Below are 20,723 nucleotides of genomic sequence, written 5' to 3' on the forward strand. Positions count from 1 at the left end.
TGTTTCTTAAAAACTAAAACTCAGAGCATCATTAAGTTCAACAATGTCATGATAAGTATAGAGTTTTGTTAAAAACCTAAACGTAATGTTTTAGTTTAACAAGTAATCACAATTTTAGTTATTCATTTTCAAGTTTGTTTTGATATTAAGTCCAGATTAATGGAACTCTGTTAGCAGTTATGATCAGGCACTTAATTATACATGAAATAAGATAAGCCTCGTCCAAGGGCCAGGGGGCAGCAAGGGTGGTGTGCAGTGAGTTGTGATCCAGCAGTGGTGGATATGTTAGGGAGGGGGCTGAGGTTTTGTGATGCAACAAATACATGTCAAGATTTTATATGAACAGCCTTGAGAGTAAAAGCATGTGCACCTTTCTGCTGTGGCAAGGTTGATTAGTGATATTATTGTTTTTTGTAGCCTGAAAAACAAAGCATATTTTAGTTTTACTGTAAAAATACACAACTAAACAAACCATTTTTTCCGTCAAATTATTATTTTATGATCATTAATCCATCATGCAATCTTTCCTTCAGGGTCTTTAAAGGGAAACAGCTATGTCGAAGCTGAATAATGTGGATGAGAAACCACAAGAGTGGTGCTGTAACTAGGAATTGATCATAAGGATTTTATTGATAATCTTTATCAATTTGATTCTTTATTATTTATAAAATACCTGCATTCAAAAGTATAAAATATTTGCAAAAAGAGCATCAATTTAAAACAGGATTACGATTTATTTACAGTACATTGCAGCTTAAATAAATTGAAATGTTTACACCCTTGAAATATGAAAAGCCTTCATTGATCCCCACAGAAAATTCAGGTGTTCCAGTAGCACAAAGTCATGAACAAGTCCAGATAAAAATAAAAAAATATGTATCACAATTATATGAAATAATAGAGTATATTTAAATATGGGTAGCTGAAACCAAAAAAAAATGTTCCAATGAAATTGCTTGAACATGATCATCTAAGAAAAAGTCTACATCCTATTGTGAGCTATTTCTTACGCACACGTTCCTATTACACCGCTGCCCTCAATACAAGCCTGACTCAGAAGTTGGAAATTCCAGATTTCAAAATACAAGTGAACGCAGCATAACCGGCAGTGATGAGCTGCACTGGCAGACCAACAGCTACCAACAGCGTCACAGAGGTGTATTTACATTTAGAGAGGGAATGTCTCCAAAGACACGGCCCGATAACCAGGAAGATGCATTCATAAAACTTTAAAAGTTTTGTAGTTTAAAGTTTTATGAATGCATCTTCAAAATGACGGCAGAAGTCAAAGTGGGTGTGGTCCCAGCAAAGAAGGGGGGTAGAGAATTGGTAAGGGGTCACTGCCCCAGCAATTTACGCCCCAGGCCCAACTTGGCGCTGAGATGAAGAAGATGGCCTCTAGTTGTTTCTGTTATTGTTAACTCGTACATGGTAAATATAATTCATTCTTTCATGATTGGGTTGTGTTGTAAATGTGCTAACTGTCAAACTAGGGTCTTGAGCATTCCTGTGAGTCTTCTGTTTTCCATTTTTAAATAATAATTACAGACTTCCGCCACCGACTGGCATTGAGTTATGTGCTCTCAGTGGAAGTGGTTTTTGTGGTTTGCATAAGTTCTACTTCTTGGGCTGGACACAGGCGAAGTGAGGTGATGCAACAATCGGCCTTCAGCAACACTAGTTGTTTGAAGGAGGCTTTGCGTATCCCTTCCTTAACAACATCATCAGGCCTCTAGAGTCGATCAAGTTGTTTAGATGTTAGTGGTCTTTTTTATTGACAGTTTAATGAGATCCATGGAGGTTGGAGAAGTCTGATAAAAAACATCCCCCAGCCTCAAACAGATCACAGATCCAGTTTCTGTGTTTGCCAGACCACACCAGTGCATATGAAGGACAGGTACAAATGACTGAGAAGGAGTATCTGATGCAGGTTACCAGGGAGACTTCTAATACATGTTTTATCCGTTAACATTTCTTGTTTCTGACCATCTCAATGGAAAATACACTAAATGTAACATATATAACTTTTGATGGACATGTTGAATTGCACAAATATAGATATCTGTACTTTGTGATCATGTTTACGGCTTATATTCTAATAATCTGCAGTAATTTAACTATTGTGAGCATCATAGTGATACAAAAATCCCTCCATGAGCCTATGTACATTTTCATTGCAGCTTTGTTAATCAACTCTGTTCTTTTCAGCACTGCTATCTACCCAAAACTTTTGATTGATTTTTTATCAGAAAGACAGACTATAACTTACTCAGCCTGTCTCTTTCAGTGGTTTATATATTACTTTATAGGAAGTTCAGAATTCTTACTATTAGCAGTCATGGCCTATGACAGATATGTTTCTATATGTAAACCTCTGCAATATCCAACTATCATGAGAAAAACAACTGTTAATATCTTCCTTATTTTAGCTTGGTTTGTGCCTGCTTGTCTGATTCCAGTGCCAATGTTAAAGGCTGTTGATGAAAAAATCTGTAGCTTTATTTTGAAAGGAATAATTTGCAACAGCACAGTTCAAAAAGTCTTCTGTGTGAGATCAACAGTGCTGAAGATATACGGCTTGATTGTTTTTGTAGGTCTTGTACTTCTCCCTGTGCTCTTCATACTTTTTACGTACACCAGGATACTTTTAATAACCTATCGAAGTAGTAGAGAAGTCAGAAAAAAAGCTGCACAGACCTGTTTACCCCATCTGCTGGTTTTAATCAACTTTTCCTGTTTAAGTGCTTATGATGTACTTCTAGCTCGACTGGAGATAGAGTTTCCCAGAACTGTAAGTTTCATAATGTCTTTACAATTGATAATGTATCATCCTCTCTTTAATCCTCTCATGTATGGACTAAAAATGAAAGAAATTTATAAACACCTCAAGAGCTTGTTCTGCAAAATGTTCTAATGTATCAACACTAAAGACTGTTGTACAGTTATTCAGTCAGAATAATACAGAGATGTGATTTTTTTGAAATATTTGTTTCTTAAAAACTAAAACTCAGAGCATCATGAAGTTCAACAATGTAATGATAAGTATAGAGTTTTGTTAAAAACCTAAACGTAATGTTTTAGTTTAACAAGTAATCACAATTTTATTTATTCATTTTCAAGTTTGTTTTGATAATAAGTCCAGATTAATGGAACTCTGTTAGCAGTTATGATCAGGTCCTTAATTATACATGAAATAAGACAAGCCTCATCCAAGGGCCAGGGGGCAGCAACGGTGGTGTGCAGTGAGTTGTGATCCAGCAGTGGTGGATATGTTAGGGAGGGGGCTGGGGGTTTGTGATGCAACAAATACATGTCAAGATTTTATATGAACAGCCTTGAGAGTAAAAGCATGTGCACCTTTCTGCTGTGGCAAGGTTGATTAGTGATATTATTGTTTTTTGTAGCCTGAAAAACAAAGCATATTTTAGTTTTACTGTAAAAATACACAACTAAACAAACCATTTTTTCCGTCAAATTATTATTTTATGATCATTATTCCATCATGCAATCTTTCCTTCAGGGTCTTTAAAGGGAAACAGCTATGTCGAAGCTGAATAATGTGGATGAGAAACCACAAGAGTGGTGCTGTAACTAGGAATTGATCATAAGGATTTTATTGATAATCTTTATCAATTTGATTCTTTATTATTTATAAAATACCTGCATTCAAAAGTATAAAATATTTGAAAAAAGAGCATCAATTTAAAACAGGATTACGATTTATTTACAGTACATTGCAGCTTAAATAAATTGAAATGTTTACACCCTTGAAATATGATAAGCCTTCATTGATCCCCACAGAAAATTCAGGTGTTCCAGTAGCACAAAGTCATGAACAAGTCCAGATAAAAATAAAAAAATATGTATCACAATTATATGAAATAATAGAGTATATTTAAATATGGGTAGCTGAAACCACAAAAACGATGTTCCAATGAAATTGCTTGAACATGATCATCTAAGAAAAAGTCTACATCCTATTGTGAGCTATTTCTTACGCACACGTTCCTATTACACCGCTGCCCTTACTACAAGCCTGACTCAGAAGTTGGAAATTCCAGATTTCAAAATACAAGTGAACGCAGCATAACCGGCAGTGATGAGCTGCACTGGCAGACCAACAGCTACCAACAGCGTCACAGAGGTGTATATACATTTAGAGAGGGAATGTCTCCAAAGACACGGCCCGATAACCAGGAAGATGCATTCATAAAACTTTAAAAGTTTGTAGTTTAAGATCAAAATGACGGCAGAAGTCAAAGTGGGTGGGGTCCCAGCAAAGAAGGGGGGTAGAGAATTGGTAAGGGGTCACTGCCCCAGCAATTTACGCCCCAGGCCCAACTTGGCGCCGAGATGAAGAAGATGGCCTCTAGTTGTTTCTGTTATTGTTAACTCGTACATGGTAAATATAATTCATTCTTTCATGATTGGGTTGTGTTGTAAATGTGCTAACTGTCAAACTAGGGTCTTGAGCTTTCCTGTGAGTTTTCTGTTTTCCATTTTTGAATAATAATAGCAGACTTCCGCCACCGACTGGCATGGAGTGATGTGCTCTCACTGGAAGTGGTTTTTGTGGTTTGCATAAGTTCTACTTCTTGGGCTGGACACAGGCGAAGTGAGGTGATGCAACAATCGGCCTTCATCAACACTAGTTGTTTGAAGTTAGCTTTGCGTGTCCCTTCCTTAACAACATCTTCAGGCCTCTAGAGTTCGATCAAGTTGTTTAGATGTTAGTAGCCCTTTTCATTGACAGTTTAATGAGATCCATGGAGGTTGGAGAAGTCTGATAAAAAACATCCCCCAGCCTCAAACAGATCACAGATCCAGTTTCTGTGTTTGCCAGACCACACCAGTGCATATGAAGGACAGGTACAAATGACTGAGAAGGAGTATCTGATGCAGGTTACCAGGGAGACTTCTAATACATGTTTTATTCATTAACATTTCTTGTTTTTGACCATCTCAATGGAAAATACACTAAATGCAACATATATAACTTTTGATGGACATGTTGAATTGCACAAATATAGATATCTGTATTTTGTGATCATGTTTACAGCTTATATTCTAATAATTTGCAGTAATTTAACTATTGTGAGCATCATAGTGATACAAAAATCCCTCCATGAGCCTATGTACATTTTCATTGCAGCTTTGTTAATCAACTCTGTTCTTTTCAGCACTGCTATCTACCCAAAACTTTTGATTGATTTTTTATCAGAAAAACAGATTATAACTTATTCAGCCTGTCTCTTTCAGTGGTTTATATATTACTTTATAGCAAGTTCAGAATTCCCATTGTTAGCAGTCATGGCCTATGACAGATATGTGTCTATATGTAAACCTCTGCAATATCAAACTATCATGAGAAAAACAACTGTTAATATTTTCCTTATTTTAGCTTGGCTTGTGCCTGCTTGTCTGATTTCAGTGATAATGTTAAAGAGTGTTGATGAAGAGATCTGTAGCTTTATTTTGAAAGGAATAATTTGCAACAGCACAGTTCAAAAAGTCTTCTGTGTGAGATCAACAGTGCTGAATATATACGGCTTGATTATTTTTGTAATTATTGTACTTCTCCCTGTGCTCTTCATACTTTTTACGTACACCAGGATACTTTTAATAACCTATCGAAGTAGTAGAGAAGTCAGAAAAAAAGCTGCACAGACCTGTTTACCCCATCTGCTGGTTTTAATCAACTTTTCCTGTTTAAGTGCTTATGATGTACTTCTAGCTCGACTGGAGATAGAGTTTCCCAGAACTGTAAGTTTCATAATGTCTTTACAATTGATAATGTATCATCCTCTCTTTAATCCTCTCATGTACGGACTAAAAATGAAAGAAATTTATAAACACCTCAAGAACTTGTTCTGCAAAATGGTCTAATGTATCAATACTGAGGACTGTTGTACAGTTATTCAGTCAGAATAATACAGAGATGTGATTTGTTTGAAATATTTGTTTCTTAAAAACTAAAACTCAGAGCATCATGAAGTTCAACAATGTAATGATAAGTATAGAGTTTTGTTAAAAAGGTAATCACAATTTTATTTATTCATTTTCAAGTTTGTTTTGATAATAAGTCCAGATTAATGGAACTCTGTTATCAGTTATGATCAGGCACTAAATTATAGATGAAATAAGATAAGCCTCATCCAAGGGCCAGGGGGCAGCAAGGGTGGTGTGCAGTGAGCTGTGATCCAGCAGTGGTGGATATGTTAGGGAGGGGGCTGGGGTTTGTGATGCAACAAATACTTGTCAACATTTAATATGAACAGCCTTGAGAGTAAAAGCATGTGCACCTTTCTGTTGTGGCAATGTTGATTAGTGATATTATTGTTTTGTTCCCTGAAAATAAGCAGTTTTTTATTTTTGTAAAAATAAACAAGTAAACATTTTTTTTCCCGTCAAATGATTCTATCATAAATCTATCGTGCCATATTCCCTTAAGGGTCGTTAGAGGGAAACAGCCATGTCGGGGCTGCATTAACAATGTGTATGAGAAAATTAACCCCACAAGAGTGATGTTGTAAGTAGGGATGATTATCATAAGGATTTTATTGATAATCTTTATCAATTCAGTTCTCTATTATAAGCAAATACCTGCATTAAAAAATATAATATTATTATTATTTTTAATATTGAAAAAAGAGCATCAATTCATTTTATTTATCCCGCAGGTTACACACACACAGGCCGAAATACACACACATGCACAAACAGGACCTATATACATGCAATTAATGGAGAGATGTTAGAGCGAGGAGGCTGCCAGTGGCTCAGCGCCACAAGCAGTTGGGGGTTTAGTGCCTTGCTTAAAAGCACCTCAGCAGTGCCCAGGAGATGAACTGGCACCTCTCCAGCCACCAGTCCACGCTCCATACATGGTCCACACAGGGACTCGAACCGGCAACCCTCCAGACCCCCAGCCAAATCACCTATGGACAGAGCTACTGCCGCCCCCAGGAACAGGATTGCAACTAATTTATATTGTAGCTTAAATATATTGAAATGTTCTGACCCCTGGCCGGATAACGAGGAAGATGCATTCATAAAACTTTACAAGTTTGAAGTTAAGATCAAAACCAAGGCAGAAGTCAAAGTGGTTGTGGTCCAAGCAAAGACACCAGAAGAAGGGGGTTTAGAATTGGTAAGGGGTCACTGCCCCACCATTTTACGCCCCAGGCCCAACTTGGCGCTGCGGTGATCACATCACAAGATGGCCTCTAGTTATTTCTGTTATTGTTAACTCATTCATTCATCTTCAACCGCTTATCCCGGGGTCGGGGTCGCGGGGGGCTGGAGCCGATCCCAGCTGACATCGGGCGTGAGGCGGGGTACACCCTGGACAGGACGCCAGTCTATCACAGGGCACATAGAGACATACAGAGACAGACAACCATTCACACCTACGGGTGATTTAGAGTCATCAATGAACCGAACACCTGCCGACTTTGGACTGTGGGAGGAAACCGGAGAACCCGGAGAAAACCCACGCAGACACGGGGACAACATGCAAACTCCACATGCGAACCTGTAACCTTCTTGCTGTGAGGCGACAGTGCTAACCACTACACCACCGTGTAACCCGTACATGGTAAATATAATTTGTTCTTTCATAATTGTGTAGTGTTGTAAATGTGCTAACTTTCTAACTAAGGTCTTGAGCATTCCTGTGGGTCTCCTGTTTTCCATTTTTTAATGACAATTGCAGACTACCGCCACCGACTGGCATTGAGTTATGTGCTCTCAGTGAAAGTGGTATTTGTGGTTTGTTTGAGTCCTACTTCTTGGGCTGGACACAGGCGAAGTGAGGTGATGCAACACCCTTCTCCTCAGCCTTCATCAACACTAGTTGTTTGAAGAAGGCTTTGCGTGTCCCTTCCTTAACAACATCTTCAGGCCTCTAGAGTCGATCAAGTTGTTTAGATGTTAGTAGCCCTTTTCATTGACAGCTTAATGAGATCCATGGAGGTTGGAGAAGTCTGATAAAAAACATCCCCCAGCCTCAAACAGATCACAGATCCAGTTTCTGTGTTTGCCAGACCACACCAGTGCATATGAAGGACAGGTACAAATGACTGAGAAGGACTATCTGATGCAGGTTACCAGGGAGACTTCTAATACATGTTTTATCCGTTAACATTTCTTGTTTTTGACCATGGAAAATACACTAAATGTAACATATATAACTTTTGATGGACATGTTGAATTGCACAAATATAGATATCTGTATTTTGTGATCATGTTTACAGCTTATATTCTAATAATTTGCAGTAATTTAACTATTGTGAGCATCATATTGATACAAAAATCCCTCCATGAGCCTATGTACATTTTCATTGCAGCTTTGTTAATCAACTCTGTTCTTTTCAGCACTGCTATCTACCCAAAACTTTTGATAGATTTTTTATCAGAAAAACAGATTATAACTTATTCAGCCTGTCTCTTTCAGTGGTTTATATATTACACTCTAGCTGGTTCAGAATTCCCATTGTTAGCAGTCATGGCCTATGACAGATATGTGTCTATATGTAAACCTCTGCAATATCCAACTATCATGAGAAAAACAACTGTTAATATCTTCCTTATTTTAGCTTGGTTTGTGCCTGCTTGTCTGATTTCAGTGATAATGTTAAAGAGTGTTGATGAAAAAATCTGTACCTTTATTTTGAAAGGAATAATTTGCAACAGCACAGTTCAAAAAGTCTTCTGTGTGAGATCAACAGTGCTGAATATATACGGCTTGATTGTTTTTGTCATTATTGTACTTCTCCCTGTGCTCTTCATACTTTTTACGTACACCAGGATACTTTTAATAACCTATCGAAGTAGTAGAGAAGTCAGAAAAAAAGCTGCACAGACCTGTTTACCCCATCTGCTGGTTTTAATCAACTTTTCCTGTTTAAGTGCTTATGATGTACTTCTAGCACGACTGGAGATAGAGTTTCCCAGAACTGTAAGTTTCATAATGTCTTTACAATTGATAATGTATCATCCTCTCTTTAATCCTCTCATGTACGGACTAAAAATGAAAGAAATTTATAAACACCTCAAGAACTTGTTCTGCAAAATGTTCTAATGTATCAACACAGAAGACTGTTGTACAATTATTCAGTCAGAATAATACAGAGATGTGATTTGTTTGAAATATTTGTTTCTTAAAAACTAAAACTCAGAGCATCATGAAGTTCAACAATGTAATGATAAGTATAGAGTTTTGTTAAAAAGGTAATCACAATTTTATTTATTCATTTTCAAGTTTGTTTTGATATTAAGTCCAGATTAATGGAACTCTGTTAGCAGTTATGATCAGGCACTAAATTATAGATGAAATAAGATAAGCCTCATCCAAGGGCCAGGGGGCAGCAACGGTGGTGTGCAGTGAGTTGTTATCCAGCAGTGGTGGATTTGTTAGGGAGGGGGCTGGGGTTTGTGATGCAACAAATACATGTCAACATTTAATATGAACAGCCTTGAGAGTAAAAGCATGTGTACCTTTCTGTTGTGGCAATGTTGATTAGTGATAGTATTGTTTTGTTCCCTGAAAATAAGCAGTTTTTTATTTTTGTAAAAATAAACAAATCCGTGAAATTATTCTATCATAAATCTATCGTGCCATATTCCCTTAAGGGTCTTTAGAAGGAAACAGCCATGTCGGGGCTGCATTAACAATGTGTATGAGAAAATTAACCCCACAAGAGTGATGTTGTAAGTAGGGATGATTATCATAAGGATTTTATTGATAATCTTTATCAATTCAGTTCTTTATTATTATTATTATTATTATTATTATTATTATAAAATATCTCTGGAAATCAACATTGAGAAAACAAAGGAGCTGTGCTGTCGGAGCAGGAGAACACTGAGCTCACAGCAAATGTTTCAACCACTCAGCATCAACGGTCAGCCAGTTGAACAGGTTGAGGTTTATAAATACCTTGGTACAGAGCTTGACACATCACTGTCCTTCTCACATCATGCTGACTCTGTTACAAGAAGGCCCAACAGCGCCTCCACCTGCTGAGGATGCTCAGAGCTTTTAATGTCAAAGGACATTTTAACTGTGGTTTACTGTTCACTCATTGAATCCGTACTCACTTTCAATATCTCAGCCTGGTACAACACCCTCACCATCAAGCACAACACAAAACTTGCACGTATAGTTAATCAGGCCGGCAAAATAATTGTCTCTCCCCTACCACAACTGTACACCCGGTCAGTACCATCACACAGGATCCCACCCACCCCCTCCACCAATCCTTTGACTTACTGCCATCAGGTTGACGCTACAAGGTCCCGTTGGCACGAAAAAACATCTATAAAAAATCTTTTATGCCCACTGCCATCACCACACTGAACAGTCAAAAATAGGCAACATATCTCACTCCCTTTGCACTGCTTGCATCTTTTGGCATTAATGTATTGTCATTGTTTGGGACTGCCTGTTTTGTATGTATTTAGTTGTTTTGTGTAAATTGAACCTGCCCTGTCAAAGATGAATTTCTTTCGCTTGTGACAATAGTTTTTCTTATCTTATCAAATACCTGCATTAAAAAATATAACATTAAAAAAGAGCATCAATTTAGAACAGGATTGCAATTTATTTATATTTTAGCTTAAATATATTGAAAAGTTCTCACCCCTGGCCGGATAACCAGGCGAGATGCATTTATAAAACTGTACAAGTTTGTAGTTGAAGGGTGAAGTTTGAATTGTCTTGTCAATTACTCATTTGTCCGGGACCCGCCCAAAGCAGTGACGTGGCACCTCCCCCCTCTCCATCCTGTGGGCCCAACACTCACAGGAGGAACCGCTGGGGTCAGGTGCGCTGCTGCTTGGCGGACCAGACACGGGTAGCAGAGGCTGGCTCTGGGGATGTGGAATGTCACCTCTCTGTGGGGGAAGGAGCCGGAGCTTGTGCGGGAGGTGGAGCGCTAGATATGGTGGGGCTTATCTACATGCACAGTCTCGGTTCTGGAACCGTATTCCTGGATAGGGGTTGGACCCTATTCTTCTCTAGAGTTGCCCAAGATGTGAGCCACCGGGCGGCTGTGGGAATAATCACAAACCCCCGGCTGAGCACCGCAGTGTTGGAGTTTACCCCGTTGATGGAGAGGGTTGCGTCCCTAAGCCTGCGGGTGGTAGAGGGGAAAACTCTGACTTTGGTTTGTGCATATGCATCTGCATGAACAGCAGTTCAGAGTATCTGGCCCACTTGGAGACCCTGAATGGAGTCCTGCATGGGGCTCCAGTAGAGCACTCCATAGTTCTGCTGGGAGACTTTAATGCCCACGTGGGCAATGATGGAGACACCTGGAGAGGCGTGTTTGGAAGGAACGTCCTCCGTACACCATGTTTGAACTTAAGGATGCTTATAAGTGTACCTGGTACCAGAGCACACTAGGCAAAAGGTCGATGAACAATTTTGTGATTGTATCATCTGATCTGAGGCCATATGTTTTGGACACTCGAGTGAAGAGAGGGGCAAAGCTGTCAACTGATCACCATCTGGTGATGAGTTGGGTCAGTGGATGGGGGAAGATTCTGGAAAGACCAGGTAAACCCAAACAAGTACTGCGGGTGAACCGGGAACGTCTGCAGGAGGCCCCTGTCCAAGATCTTCGACTCCCACCTCCGATGGAGCTTTTTTGGCATCCCTGTGGAGGTTGGGGGCATTGAACAGGAGTGGGGAATGTTCAAAGCTTCCATTGCTGAAGCTGCTGCGGTGAGCTTTGGCCTCAAGGACTTAGGTGCCTCAGGGGGCGGTAACCTTCTAACACCGTGGTGGACACCGGTGGTCAAGGAAGCTGTCCGACTGAAGAAGGAGGATATGTTATCCCAGAAGACTACGGAGGCAGTTGCAAGGTACCGACGGGCCAGACCAGCCTCTGCCGTATCAGAAGCAAAGCAGCGGGTGTGGGACAAGTTCGGAGAAGTCATAGAGAAGGATTTTTGGGCGGCACCAAGGTCCTTCTGGAAAACCATTCGACACCTCAGGAGAGGAAAACGGGGAACTGTCAAAGCTCTTTACATCAAGGATGGGACGCTGGTGACCTGAGCTGATGAGGTAATCGGACGGAGGAAGGAGCACTTTGAGGAACTCTTTAATCCGACTAACACTTCCTCTTTTGTAGAGGCAGAGCTGGAGGCTGATGAGGAATCATTGTCAATCTGTCTGGCAGAAGTCACTGAGGTAGTCAAACTCCACAGTGGCAAAAAACCCAGGGATTGATGAGATCCATCCTGAAATGCTGAAAGCTTTGGGTAAGGAGGGGCTGTCTTGGTTGACATGTCTCTTCAACATTGCGTGGAAGTCTGGAACAGTGCCAAGGGAGTGGCAGACCGGGGTGGTGGTTCCCCTGTTTAAAAAGGGGGACCAGACAGGTGTGCCAATTACAGGAGTATCACACTACTCAGCCTCCCGGGTAAAGTCTACTCCAATATGCTGGAAAGGAGGGTTCCTCCTATAGTAGAACCGCAGATTGAAGAGGAACAATGCGGATTCCCTCCTGGATGTGGAACAACAGACCAGCTCCTTACTCTCACAAGGATCCTGGAAGGGGCCTGGGAGTATGGCCATCCCGTCTACATGTAGTTTGTGGATCTGGAGAAGCTATATGACAGGGTCCCCCGGAAGATACTGTGGGAGGTGCTGTGGGAGTATGGGGTGAGGGGGTCACGCCTGTGATCTTAGAAACTTATGAGGAAACCCCCCACAAATTTGCAAGAAACCGGAAAAGCAGACAAAAATATCTGCGTTTTTTAAAGAAATGCAAACACAATTTCCCAGCTTGGGATCAATAAAGTATTTCTATTCTATTCAAAATGTTCTGATGTTTAGTTCAATATACAGTTCAAATATTGCTATTGTTGTTATATTGACTTCGGTCATTAAAGAAACACATGAACATCATGATTCCTTGAAATGTTGGTGTCTGAGAATACAGAAGACCAATGAAATCACGTGTGGGTGGCTTTAACATCCCCTTGGACCCTGCCTGTAGACATTGCTGCTTGCATCCTGGCAACAGACAAAGATAAAAGTTTCCACGGCTGCTTCAATTTGGATCATTGCAGGGGAGACAGCTCCCATTTAACAAACTGATTACCAAGCATTGGTATTTGGAAGCTTTCATTATTATCAATACCTTGGTTGAACCTTAAAACTAAATATTTTGTTGGTTGTTTTTTTTTGGAGTTACCATGCAGCAGTACTACTAACTAATCTGAACAGGGGCATGAAATACTTTTTTGCAAGCTTTCACAAGGTATGATAAAAAGTTATAACTCAATGATAAATTTGTACATTAACTAGTTTGCATGTGGTACGTTTAGCTTTGGGTGGATGTATTTGTACAAACATTTTATGTGTAGTAATATAGGTAAGGAAAAGAAAGCTGGATTCTTTCTTCTATTTTATTTTCCTAAACTGTGATTATACTGTAAACTTAAGCCTTTATTTTAATGTGTGAAATATTGTCTAAATCACTAAAGAGGCTAAAGAATATGTAAGGTTGGTGGTACATGAAGTATGTGGGGATGGAGTTTGTCCATTCGATCATACTGTTCATGTCTTCTGGTTAGAAATGTGCATCTTAACCGACATACACGCATGTGGGCTTATTGTAGGTTGTGTGTCTTGTTAAAGTTTACTATGAGTGAAAGAGGACATTTTAATCTCATTAACTGTACCTCAGTCTGTTTTTACAGTCCTTCATTTCTCTCCATCATCATCACTTCTTTTCCTCCACCTCCACTGTGAAACTCAGACATGAAACTTAACAAAAGCCTGGATTCTTTCTCTTTTGAGTTTACTCTGTTTACAGACTACGGGCCCCTCAGATATGTGTTTTTCAGCCTGTGTCTGTTGATCTACATGATCATAATCTCTGCTAACGTTGTCATTATTCTCACAGTCTGCCTGGAGAAATCTCTGCATCAGCCCATGTATATTTTCATCAGCTGTCTGTCTGTTAACTCTCTGTACGGCTCAGCCGGCTTCTTCCCCAGGTTTCTGATGGACATTCTGTCTGATACTCATTTCATCTCACGCACATCTTGTTTCACTCAGATGTATGTTATTTACACCTATGCATCATGTGAACTGACTCTCCTCGGCATCATGGCCTATGATAGATTTGTTGCTATTTGCCAGCCTTTGCACTATCACAGTAAAATGACATTTAGGATGGTGAAATATCTTTTTATTTCTGCTGTTATCTATCCTGCATTTGCTATTGGCATATGTCTCTTTCTTACTGTTCGATTACCATTGTGTGGCAATAAACTGAACAGGCTTTTCTGTTCTAACTGGCCTGTGGTTCAGCTCTCTTGTGTTGACACAAGTATGAACAACATAGCAGGTCAGTTTGTTACAATGACAACCATCTTCATTCCCCTGTTCTTTGTCCTGTACACCTATCTACGGATTATACTTGTTTGCAGGAGAAGCTCGTCTGAATTCAGAGGAAAGGCGTTACAAACCTGCCTGCCTCACATAGTGACATTTATGACCTATTCTATCTCTCTCTTTTGTGAGCTGTCATTGACTCGATTTGGGGATGATAAAATGAATCCAGTCCTCACAGTTGTTTTATCTTTAGAGTATTTGATCATTCCCCCGATCAATAACCCTCTCATTTACGGCCTGAATCTGCCTCAAATCAAAGGAGTGATTGCTAGGTTTGTTAAAAAGATTCCCTGTACTAAACAATGATGCTTTAAGCCACAAAATAGGCTTCTGGAATATGTTCAATGTATTTGTCCATGTGTTTGAGATCTATGAATAGAATATATGTATCACAACAACCTGAATAACAACAATGATCTAAACATGGTTAATCCCAGTTCAACACACAGATCCATGGTCTAAAATAAATCTTTGAAAATCACATTGTCACTTTGTATTTTTCTCAAATGTTATTAAATATTGTACATTTTTCACACGTTAAATGTTTAAACATGTTAGATGTAGAAGATAAGATGTATTGCTTTTTCAGACAGAAAGTCAATAAATATTGGGCCTTGACTGTTTTTTTCTGAACGCTTAAACCTTAACAGTGATTCATGAAGCACTATCCATGAAACCATTAACACTTGGAGCCAATGCATTTACTAACTGAATGCACATTATCAGCTTTACACTACTGCATTACAGCTTTGTACTTGTGCACTGATTATATTGTTTTAAATTGCGATACTGTACTCTTATTGTATTTTATATTTTGTATTTCTGATTGTATTGTAACGCTGCTACGATGACCTCATTTCCCCTCGGGGATAAATAAAGTTATCTATCCATCTATGACACCTGTGCCATTTTTAGATTGAGTCTTGAGTCATGAAGATCAACAGATCGATGGATTTAAGTCCCGACAACCAGGGAAGACGCTAACATGTTTGGCGTCCTGGGCCGTGCATTTTTAGTTAAAAAATAATATATTTTATTATTTTAGATATTTCAGTTTTCAAGTCCTGTGGTTATTAGTTTGTAATGTATCTGAGAGAAGAGCTTGCAGCAAAAGTAGTAGAGGCAATTTTTCTTCTCAGAATGCATCAACCAGCTTCTCTTCATTTTCCCACAAATGTATTTAGTCTCCTATGAAAGATGCAGTGGTGGAAACTTCCAATTAAAATCCTCTTTTAACTCATAGAGATCTGCTCTCAACTAAATTTTCTCAATAAACAAATATTCTTGACTCACCTACTGCAGGCAGAGACTCCCTTCCCTGTAGCAGAATCACCAGGTTGTGCAGTGTTGGGCTATGGCCTAAATGCATCTAGAAAATTATGTAATAGATGTTAGCCAAAATAAACATAAATGCAGCCGTATACACTGAAAAAAGCACTTTAATAACTCACTGGCCTACGTTAATGCCACAAACACTGCAAAACTTCAATGTCTTCCTGTTACAAATACACTCCTTTAAGTTCCTGGTCGGGCATTTATGCAAAACACATTTTTTAAAGATCTATATTTTAATTCAAACCATAACCATTGTTTTATCTATTACACAAGATTATTCCATTCACCTTGCTAAATGTAATTAATTAAGTCAGATAGAGGGCTAACAGATAAAAGAAACAGCTTAACTACTGCGTACTGGTATAAGCTAGCTGCTAGCTAAGTGCTTGACAGTGATAATGGTGTCATTTTACCTACCTCTGTTGTATAAGTTTCATCTTCCTCCGTCCATTTTCTCTCCTGTGTACCAAACAGCTTGAGCCTCGTTTTCAATGAGTAATAAAACGTTTTTTAAAAACTCAACAGTTCGGATGTCTTTCCAATTCTGACTCTTTTAAACGTGTTTATTTTGCTGCACTGAGGGCAGTCAGTAAATGCATGAGCCACACACCAAACACATGCGCCAACATAGAAAAAACATTATTTTCTTGAAACATAAAATAATATCAAGTTTTCCCTTGGCAGCACGGTGGCCCTCCAGATGTCCCCTATGGGAAGAACCGGGAACCGGGATGCAAACAATTAAACGATTATCGATTTATTGTCGATAAGAAATTACTCATCTAAAATAAATTAATTGCAATTAATTGCAATTAATTGCGTTTTGAACCCGTAATTCCCCACCAGTCCACGTGAGGGTGTGCTTGACGCTTCTTGTCTCGCTCACTCGTGGAGCAGTGCCGTATGTTGTCAGACAAGCCGCTGAGCTTGTGGCCCTGACTGAGGCATGCAAATTGGCCAGAGGTAAGACTGTCACTATTTTTACAGATAGCAGATTTGCATGGGGGGTTTGCCACTCGTTTGGACAAATTTGGGCCAATCGAGATTTTCTCACTGCATCTGGCAAACCCATTGCCCATCACAAATTGGTCACTTCCCTCCATGATGCTTTGCTGTTGACACACTATATCGCCATATGTAAATGTGAAGCACACACACATAAAACAGACTATGTCTCACTAGGGAATGCCCATGCTGATGCTGCAGCCTAGGTCGCAGCTAAACAACCACTAATAACACAGCTTGCTATCACTTCCAGCCCTGCTGTAACACCCTACGCAGACTTACAAGAGCTGCAGAACAGAGCCACACCAAAAGAGAAACAGGCGTGGAAGCAGGCTGGCAGTTCAATTAAACAAAACGTTTGGTATGGGCCTAATGATAAGCCCTGTTTGCCGGACTATTTGTTTCACCATTACGCTAAATTGATGCATGGTAAAGACCACGCATCAAAAGGGGGAATGACACGTGAAATCCAAAAACATTGGTTCACAAAAGGTTTCTCACTTTACTCACGAATACATTTTTGCTAAAATGCGTGATCTGTGCAACAAGCAATGCAGGCAGAGGCATCAGGGTCAAACAGAGCGCCCATCCCCCAGCGGCGAGACCTTTTGATCACTTACAAATTAACTTCATAGAACTAACACCAAGTGAGGGAAAGAAATTTTGCCTCGTCATGGTCGACATGTTCTCAAAGTATGTATAGGCTTTTCCCACTTCAAAGCAAGATGCGTCAGCAATGGCACAAAAAAAAAGTGGAAGATGATATTGTACACATCTGACCTCTGTTCTCTCAGATATTCACAAGCAGGTGAAAGACGCACTGCCGACACCCACCGCACAAAGGCTGCACAACCTGGAGCCAGGTGACTGGGTTGTGGTCCGAGATCTGAGAATAAAATCATGGCAATCACGAAGGTGGAAGGGGCTGCTCGTCACAGAAACCGCAGTAAAGGACTGCAAAAGAGAGCCATCTGACGATGCCCTCGCACAAACAGATCACATCCGAGGGAACCAGATGGCAACAATCTTCTACGGCCAGCCAATCCAGGGGGGGGGCGCCGCCTGGACCTGCTGCCTGCTCAACACCTACTACTCCTGCTGCTGAGCGAGTCCTACTCCAGCCTCGCAGATCGAAATGGACAGGACCTGCACACCGTCACCCGACCAGAGCAGAATGCCTTGTACCAAGCTGTGACTCTAACCGCTAGGCTGATGACGAATGACAGTTGCCATGTCTGTGCACAACTTCCTCACGGTGTGGGCACGGCAATGCCTGTGGCCCCCTGGCCGCTGAATGTTTCTGAAACTCTGGGGGTCATGATAGCCTTCACCAAGCCAGTGCAGTCAGTGGACCCAACCATCGCAGGCCTCTCTCCCTGGTTAGGGGTTCTGAACATCAGTGCCGTCAACTACAAGGGATCGACAGTCAGATTCAGAAACGTCACAACTACTCTGAGTCAGGCGCATCATTCAGTGATGACGACAAACCCCAAACAGCAACGAGGACCTGTGTGCATTGTAAGAAAGTGCAGGACATCACTTGACCAAAATCTGGGTACGTCCTTTTGCAAACTGACGGTGAGCTCCACGTGTGGCAGCGCATTGAACGCTGCCTACACCAAGCCTGAGTGCAAGAACGCAGGCCCTTACCTGGGCAGACTGAACCTCACACACACACACAGCCTGGACAGCGAGGGTGAAGACAATCCAGAGATAACCATGCCCTCTAGTGATGGGTTTGGGGCTTTGAGACAATATGTGTGGGTGTGTGGACAGCACGTCCATCAATCACTGAGACCAGGCTGGTGCGGGTCTTGCTATCTTGCCAGATGTCTGCCCTTGTTACCAATGTGCCAAGCCTGGAATATTTCCACACGCACTACAGTCACTACTATAGACCACACAGAGCCAGACAACCACACGTGTCTCCCAAGCTGAAAAGGGGTTCTCTGGAACCTTACCCTGGTGGGGAACGGTCAACAATGCACATAAGATTGATGAAATATCCTTAGAGCTCGAAAATCTGACTGAACTCACTGCAACCGGCTTCGCAGCATTGACCCCTGTTGTCCAAGGTATCAGAAATGTGGCCCTACAAAACAGAATTGCCCTGGATTTGACCCCAGCCTTTCAAAAGGGGGTGTGTGCCACATTATCGGGACAAAATGCTGCACCCATGTGCCCACTTGAACAAACTGTTGCACAAAGAGAAAAGTAAAGACTCAGAAGCCCATGACGGCTGGGACCTGTGGTTAGAAGTTTGGCCAGATACATGTATGCTGTATATCCACACCTCCTTCTTTATTCAGAGTTTATCGTTTTTCCCCTGTGGAGGTTTCAAACCATCAAGTCAATTTGTGGCCTGTGGTAGGGAAAGAAAGAACAGGTTTTTTTCTGTATTGTGCTATTCATCGTTTGTTCCTTTCCCCCAGTCTCATTTATTGAATGATAATTACCTTTTGTGACTATTCAAATCACTGTTTTTACCCAAATCAACTTTATTCATCTATAATATAAAAAGCCTTTTCTCCAGTTTTGATACCCTTTTCAGAAAAATTTAAATATAGATAAATTACAAATTTCCTGTAGTAATGAACATAAAATGTTCAAAGGGGGGACTGTTGTGGGAATTTTGGATATTTGTAATTCATAATCATGGTTTTGTCAGGTCAGATGCAGTTCAGTGTCTCCTTTGTTTAACCTTATCACATGACTAGTACATAACTTGTTTGTGCTTAATGGATAACGTAAATAACGGCCTCATGACGGTATAATGGCATATCCGTGCTTCTGTACATCCTGTTTCTTTGCAGATAACTCATGACTGTTTTTATGGTCTATGTGGACCCTGTGTTAGAGACCTTGTGATGAGAGAAGTTCAGAGTGTTCAGAATTGGAATGTCTGAGGCATGTAAGGCAAAAGCAGACAAAATATCTGCATTTTTTAAAGAAACGCAAACACAATTTCCCAGCTTGGGATCAATAAAGTATTTCTATTCTATTCTAAATGTTCTGATGTTTAGTTCAATATACAGTTCAAATATTGCTATTGTTGTTATATTGACTTCGGTCATTAAAGAAACACATGAACATCATGATTCCTTGAAATGTTGGTGTCAGAGAATACTGAAGACCAATGAAATCACGTGTGGGTGGCTTTAACATCCCCTTGGACCCTGCCTGTACGCATTGCTGCTTGCATCCTGGCAACAGACAAAGATAAAAGTTTCCGCGGCTGCTTCAATTTGGATCATTGCAGGGGAGACAGCTCCCATTTAACAAACTGATTACCAAGCATTGGTATTTGGAAGCTTTCATTATTATCAATACCTTGGTTGAACCTTAAAACTAAATATTTTGTTGGTCATTTTTTTTGGAGTTACCATGCAGCAGTACTACTAACTAATCTGAACAGGGGCATGAAATACTTTTTTGCAAGCTTTCACAAGGTATGATAAAAAGTTATAACTCAATGATAAATTTGTATATTAACTAGTTTTGCATGTGGTACGTTTAGCTTTGGGTGGATGTATTTGTACAAACATTTTATGTGTAGTAATATAGGTAAGGAAAAGAAAGCTGGATTCTCTCTTCTATTTTATTTTCCTAAACTGTGATTATACTGTAAATAGTCCTGAACTAGTTTTAAGCCTTTATTTTAATGAGTGAAATATTGTCTAAATCACTAAAGAGGCTAAAGAATATGTAAGGTTGGTGTTACATGAAGTATGTGGGGATGGAGTTTGTCCATTCGATCATACTGTTCATGTCTTCTTGTTAGAAATGTGCATCTTAACCGACATACACGCATGTGGGCTTATTGTAGGTTGTGTGTGTCTTGTTAAAGTATACTATGAGTTAAAGAGGACATTTTAATCTCGTTAACTGTACCTCAGTCTGTTTTTACAGTCCTTCATTTCTCTCCATCATCATCACTTCTTTTCCTCCACTTCCACTGTGAAACTCAGAC

The 20,723-nt window shown here is 40.1% G+C and overlaps 4 protein-coding genes across 4 annotated transcripts; all 4 read left to right on the top strand.

Moving 5' to 3' along the window:
* Positions 1 to 1,993: 1,993 nt before the first annotated feature.
* Positions 1,994 to 2,914, top strand: LOC310953026 (olfactory receptor 13F1-like; the record flags this gene model as incomplete). Its single annotated transcript, XM_083921918.1, has 1 exon — positions 1,994 to 2,914. The coding sequence occupies one exon, from the start codon at positions 1,994 to 1,996 to the stop codon at positions 2,912 to 2,914; it is 921 nt and encodes a 306-aa protein (XP_083778044.1).
* A 2,051-nt stretch (positions 2,915 to 4,965) lies between these two features.
* Positions 4,966 to 5,886, top strand: LOC310953222 (olfactory receptor 11A1-like; the record flags this gene model as incomplete). The annotated part of the gene is made up of 1 exon (XM_083922184.1): positions 4,966 to 5,886. One exon carries the CDS (start codon positions 4,966 to 4,968, stop codon positions 5,884 to 5,886), a length of 921 nt encoding a protein of 306 aa, XP_083778310.1.
* A 2,275-nt stretch (positions 5,887 to 8,161) lies between these two features.
* LOC310953027 (olfactory receptor 6N2-like) lies at positions 8,162 to 9,082 on the top strand (the record flags this gene model as incomplete). Its single annotated transcript, XM_083921919.1, has 1 exon — positions 8,162 to 9,082. One exon carries the CDS (start codon positions 8,162 to 8,164, stop codon positions 9,080 to 9,082), a length of 921 nt encoding a protein of 306 aa, XP_083778045.1.
* Positions 9,083 to 13,774: 4,692 nt separating this feature from the next.
* Positions 13,775 to 17,858, top strand: LOC310953028 (olfactory receptor 10J5-like; the record flags this gene model as incomplete). The annotated part of the gene is made up of 3 exons (XM_083921920.1): positions 13,775 to 14,705; positions 16,646 to 16,711; positions 17,548 to 17,858. The coding sequence occupies 3 exons, from the start codon at positions 13,775 to 13,777 to the stop codon at positions 17,856 to 17,858; spliced, it is 1,308 nt and encodes a 435-aa protein (XP_083778046.1).
* Positions 17,859 to 20,723: the final 2,865 nt, after the last annotated feature.

The sequence above is a fragment of the Echiichthys vipera genome (genome assembly GCF_963691815.1).
Source record: "Echiichthys vipera genome assembly, chromosome: 10".
Lineage (NCBI taxonomy): Eukaryota > Metazoa > Chordata > Actinopteri > Perciformes > Trachinidae > Echiichthys > Echiichthys vipera.